This window comes from Narcine bancroftii, chromosome 2, assembly GCF_036971445.1.
Source record: "Narcine bancroftii isolate sNarBan1 chromosome 2, sNarBan1.hap1, whole genome shotgun sequence".
In the NCBI taxonomy this organism is placed as follows: Eukaryota; Metazoa; Chordata; class Chondrichthyes; order Torpediniformes; family Narcinidae; genus Narcine; species Narcine bancroftii.
Window position 1 is genome coordinate 139,736,059 of NC_091470.1, and position 5,083 is coordinate 139,741,141.

Here is a 5,083-nt window from a genome sequence, read left to right on the forward strand (position 1 = left end):
CCCCCTCTGCCCCCTTCTCCCCCTCTGCCCCCTTCTCCCCCTCTGCCCCTTCTCCCCCTCTGCCCCCTTCTCCCCCTCTGCCCCCTTCTCCCCCTCTGCCCCCTTCTCCCCTCTGCCCCCTTCTCCCCCTCTGCCCCCTTCTCCCCCTCTGCCCCCTTCTCCCCCTCTGCCCCCTTCTCCCCCTCTGCCCCCTTCTCCCCCTCTGCCCCCTTCTCCCCCTCTGCCCCCTTCTCCCCCTCTGCCCCCTTCTCCCCCTCTGCCCCCTTCTCCCCCTCTGCCCCCTTCTCCCCCTCTGCCCCCTTCTCCCCCTCTGCCCCCTTCTCCCCCTCTGCCCCCTTCTCCCCCTCTGCCCCCTTCTCCCCCTCTGCCCCCTTCTCCCCCTCTGCCCCCTTCTCCCCCTCTGCCCCCTTCTCCCCCTCTGCCCCCTTCTCCCCCTCTGCCCCCTTCTCCCCCTCTGCCCCCTTCTCCCCCTCTGCCCCCTTCTCCCCCTCTGCCCCCTTCTCCCCCTCTGCCCCCTTCTCCCCCTCTGCCCCCTTCTCCCCCTCTGCCCCCTTCTCCCCCCTCTGCCCCCTTCTCCCCCTCTGCCCCCTTCTCCCCCTCTGCCCCCTTCTCCCCCTCTGCCCCCTTCTCCCCCTCTGCCCCCTTCTCCCCCTCTGCCCCCTTCTCCCCCTCTGCCCCCTTCTCCCCCTCTGCCCCCTTCTCCCCCTCTGCCCCTTCTCCCCCTCTGCCCCCTTCTCCCCCTCTGCCCCCTTCTCCCCTCTGCCCCCTTCTCCCCCTCTGCCCCCTTCTCCCCCTCTGCCCCCTTCTCCCCCTCTGCCCCCTTCTCCCCCTCTGCCCCCTTCTCCCCCTCTGCCCCTTCTCCCCCTCTGCCCCCTTCTCCCCCTCTGCCCCCTTCTCCCCCTCTGCCCCCTTCTCCCCCTCTGCCCCCTTCTCCCCCTCTGCCCCCTTCTCCCCCTCTGCCCCCTTCTCCCCCTCTGCCCCCTTCTCCCCCTCTGCCCCCTTCTCCCCTCTGCCCCCTTCTCCCCCTCTGCCCCCTTCTCCCCCTCTGCCCCCTTCTCCCCCTCTGCCCCCCTTCTCCCCTCTGCCCCCTTCTCCCCTCTGCCCCTTCTCCCCCTCTGCCCCCTCTCCCCCTCTGCCCCCTTCTCCCCCTCTGCCCCCTTCTCCCCCTCTGCCCCCTTCTCCCCCTCTGCCCCCTTCTCCCCCTCTGCCCCCTTCTCCCCTCGCCCCCTCTGCCCCCTTCGCCCCCTCTGCCCCCTTCGCCCCCTCTGCCCCCTTCGCCCCCTCTGCCCCCTTCGCCCCCTCTGCCCCCTTCGCCCCCTCTGCCCCTTCGCCCCCTCTGCCCCCTTCGCCCCTCTGCCCCTTCTGCCCCCCTTCGCCCTCGCCCCTCTGCCCCCCTTCGCCCCCTCTGCCCCCTTCGCCCCTCTGCCCCCTTCGCCCCTCTGCCCCCTTCGCCCCCTCTGCCCCCTTCGCCCCCTCTGCCCCCTTCGCCCCCTCTGCCCCCTTCGCCCCCTCTGCCCCCTTCGCCCCCTCTGCCCCCTTCGCCCCCTCTGCCCCCTTCGCCCCCTCTGCCCCCTTCGCCCCCTCTGCCCCCTTCGCCCCCTCTGCCCCCTTCGCCCCCTCTGCCCCCTTCGCCCCCTCTGCCCCCTTCGCCCCCTCTGCCCCCTTCGCCCCCTCTGCCCCCTTCGCCCCCTCTGCCCCCTTCGCCCCCTCTGCCCCCTTCGCCCCCTCTGCCCCCTTCGCCCCCCTCTGCCCCCTTCGCCCCCTCTGCCCCCTTCGCCCCCTCTGCCCCCTTCGCCCCCTCTGCCCCCTTCGCCCCCTCTGCCCCCTTCGCCCCCTCTGCCCCCTTCGCCCCCTCTGCCCCCTTCGCCCCCTCTGCCCCCTTCGCCCCCTCTGCCCCCTTCGCCCCCTCTGCCCCCTTCGCCCCCTCTGCCCCCTTCGCCCCCTCTGCCCCTTCGCCCCCCTCTGCCCCCTTCGCCCCCTCTGCCCCCTTCGCCCCCCTCTGCCCCCTTCGCCCCCTCTGCCCCCTTCGCCCCCTCTGCCCCCTTCGCCCCCTCTGCCCCCTTCGCCCCCTCTGCCCCCTTCGCCCCCTCTGCCCCCTTCGCCCCCTCTGCCCCCCTTCGCCCCCTCTGCCCCCTTCGCCCCCTCTGCCCCCTTCGCCCCCTCTGCCCCCTTCGCCCCTCTGCCCCCTTCGCCCCCTCTGCCCCCTTCGCCCCCTCTGCCCCCTTCGCCCCCTCTGCCCCCTTCGCCCCCTCTGCCCCCTTCGCCCCCTCTGCCCCCTTCGCCCCCTCTGCCCCCTTCGCCCCCCTCTGCCCCCTTCGCCCCCCTCTGCCCCCTTCGCCCCCTCTGCCCCCTTCGCCCCCTCTGCCCCCTTCGCCCCCTCTGCCCCCTTCGCCCCCTCTGCCCCCTTCGCCCCCTCTGCCCCCTTCGCCCCCTCTGCCCCCTTCGCCCCCTCTGCCCCCTTCGCCCCCTCTGCCCCTTCGCCCCCTCTGCCCCCTTCGCCCCCTCTGCCCCCTTCGCCCCCTCTGCCCCCTTCGCCCCCTCTGCCCCTTCGCCCCTCTGCCCCCTTCGCCCCCTCTGCCCCCTTCGCCCCCTCTGCCCCCTTCGCCCCCTCTGCCCCCTTCGCCCCCTCTGCCCCCTTCGCCCCTCTGCCCCCTTCGCCCCCTCTGCCCCCTTCGCCCCCTCTGCCCCCTTCGCCCCCTCTGCCCCCCTTCGCCCCCTCTGCCCCCTTCGCCCCCTCTGCCCCCTTCGCCCCCTCTGCCCCCTTCGCCCCCTCTGCCCCCTTCGCCCCCTCTGCCCCCTTCGCCCCCTCTGCCCCCCTTCGCCCCCTCTGCCCCCTTCGCCCCCCTCTGCCCCCTTCGCCCCCTCTGCCCCCTTCGCCCCCCTCTGCCCCCTTCGCCCCCTCTGCCCCCTTCGCCCCCTCTGCCCCCTTCGCCCCCTCTGCCCCTTCGCCCCCTCTGCCCCCTTCGCCCCCTCTGCCCCCTTCGCCCCCTCTGCCCCCTTCGCCCCCTCTGCCCCCTTCGCCCCCTCTGCCCCTTCGCCCCTCTGCCCCCTTCGCCCCCTCTGCCCCCTTCGCCCCCTCTGCCCCCTTCGCCCCCTCTGCCCCCTTCGCCCCCTCTGCCCCCTTCGCCCCCTCTGCCCCCTTCGCCCCCTCTGCCCCCTTCGCCCCCTCTGCCCCTTCGCCCCCTCTGCCCCCTTCGCCCCCTCTGCCCCCTTCGCCCCCTCTGCCCCCTTCGCCCCCTCTGCCCCCTTCGCCCCCTCTGCCCCCTTCGCCCCCTCTGCCCCCTTCGCCCCTCTGCCTGCCCTTCGCCCCCTCTGCCCCCCTTCGCCCCCTCTGCCCCCTTCGCCCCCTCTGCCCCCTTCGCCCCCTCTGCCCCCTTCGCCCCCTCTGCCCCCTTCGCCCCCTCTGCCCCCTTCGCCCCCTCTGCCCCCTTCGCCCCCTCTGCCCCCCTTCGCCCCCTCTGCCCCTTCGCCCCCTCTGCCCCCTTCGCCCCCTCTGCCCCCTCTGCCCCCTTCGCCCCCTCTGCCCCCTTCGCCCCCTCTGCCCCCTTCGCCCCCTCTGCCCCCTTCGCCCCCCTCTGCCCCCTTCGCCCCCTCTGCCCCCTTCGCCCCCTCTGCCCCCTTCGCCCCCTCTGCCCCCTTCGCCCCCTCTGCCCCCTTCGCCCCCTCTGCCCCCTTCGCCCCCTCTGCCCCCTTCGCCCCCTCTGCCCCCTTCGCCCCCTCTGCCCCCTTCGCCCCCTCTGCCCCCTTCGCCCCCCTCTGCCCCCTTCGCCCCCTCTGCCCCCTTCGCCCCCTCTGCCCCCTTCGCCCCCTCTGCCCCCTTCGCCCCCTCTGCCCCCTTCGCCCCCTCTGCCCCCTTCGCCCCTCTGCCCCCTTCGCCCCCTCTGCCCCCTTCGCCCCCTCTGCCCCCTTCGCCCCCCTCTGCCCCCTTCGCCCCCTCTGCCCCCTTCGCCCCCTCTGCCCCCTTCGCCCCCTCTGCCCCCTTCGCCCCTCCCTCTGCCCCCTTCGCCCCCTCTGCCCCCTTCGCCCCCTCTGCCCCCTTCGCCCCCTCTGCCCCCTTCGCCCCCTCTGCCCCCTTCGCCCCCTCTGCCCCCTTCGCCCCCTCTGCCCCCTTCGCCCCCTCTGCCCCCTTCGCCCCTCTGCCCCCTTCGCCCCCTCTGCCCCTTCGCCCCCTCTGCCCCCTTCGCCCCCCTCTGCCCCCTTCGCCCCCTCTGCCCCCTTCGCCCCCTCTGCCCCCTTCGCCCCCTCTGCCCCCTTCGCCCCCTCTGCCCCCTTCGCCCCCTCTGCCCCCTTCGCCCCCTCTGCCCCCTTCGCCCCCTCTGCCCCCTTCGCCCCCTCTGCCCCCTTCGCCCCCTCTGCCCCCTTCGCCCCCCTCTGCCCCTTCGCCCCCCTCTGCCCCCTTCGCCCCCTCTGCCCCCTTCGCCCCCTCTGCCCCCTTCGCCCCCTCTGCCCCCTTCGCCCCCTCTGCCCCCTTCGCCCCCTCTGCCCCCTTCGCCCCCTCTGCCCCCTTCGCCCCCCTCTGCCCCCTTCGCCCCCTCTGCCCCCTTCGCCCCCTCTGCCCCTTCGCCCCCTCTGCCCCCTTCGCCCCCTCTGCCCCCTTCGCCCCCTCTGCCCCCTTCGCCCCCTCTGCCCCCTTCGCCCCCTCTGCCCCCTTCGCCCCCCTCTGCCCCCTTCGCCCCCTCTGCCCCCTTCGCCCCCTCTGCCCCCCTTCGCCCCCTCTGCCCCCTTCGCCCCCCTCTGCCCCCTTCGCCCCCTCTGCCCCCTTCGCCCCCTCTGCCCCTTCGCCCCCTCTGCCCCCTTCGCCCCCCTCTGCCCCCTTCGCCCCCTCTGCCCCCTTCGCCCCCTCTGCCCCCTTCGCCCCCTCTGCCCCCTTCGCCCCCTCTGCCCCCTTCGCCCCCTCTGCCCCCTTCGCCCCCTCTGCCCCCTTCGCCCCCTCTGCCCCCTTCGCCCCCTCTGCCCCCTTCGCCCCCTCTGCCCCCTTCGCCCCCTCTGCCCCTTCGCCCCCTCTGCCCTTCGCCCCCTTCGCCCCCTCTGCCCCCCTTCGCCCCCTCGCCCCCTCTGCCCCCCTTCGCCCCCTCTGCCCCCT

General features: G+C 76.4%; 1 protein-coding gene across 1 annotated transcript; it reads right to left on the reverse strand.

The window, feature by feature from the left end:
• Positions 1-443: 443 nt before the first annotated feature.
• LOC138752943 (uncharacterized) lies at positions 444-4,561 on the reverse strand (the record flags this gene model as incomplete). The annotated part of the gene is made up of 2 exons (XM_069915552.1): positions 444-527; positions 4,514-4,561. Coding segments are annotated over 2 exons (132 nt in total), but the record flags the coding sequence as incomplete, so codon positions are not given.
• Between the last annotated feature and the right edge of the window lie 522 nt (positions 4,562-5,083).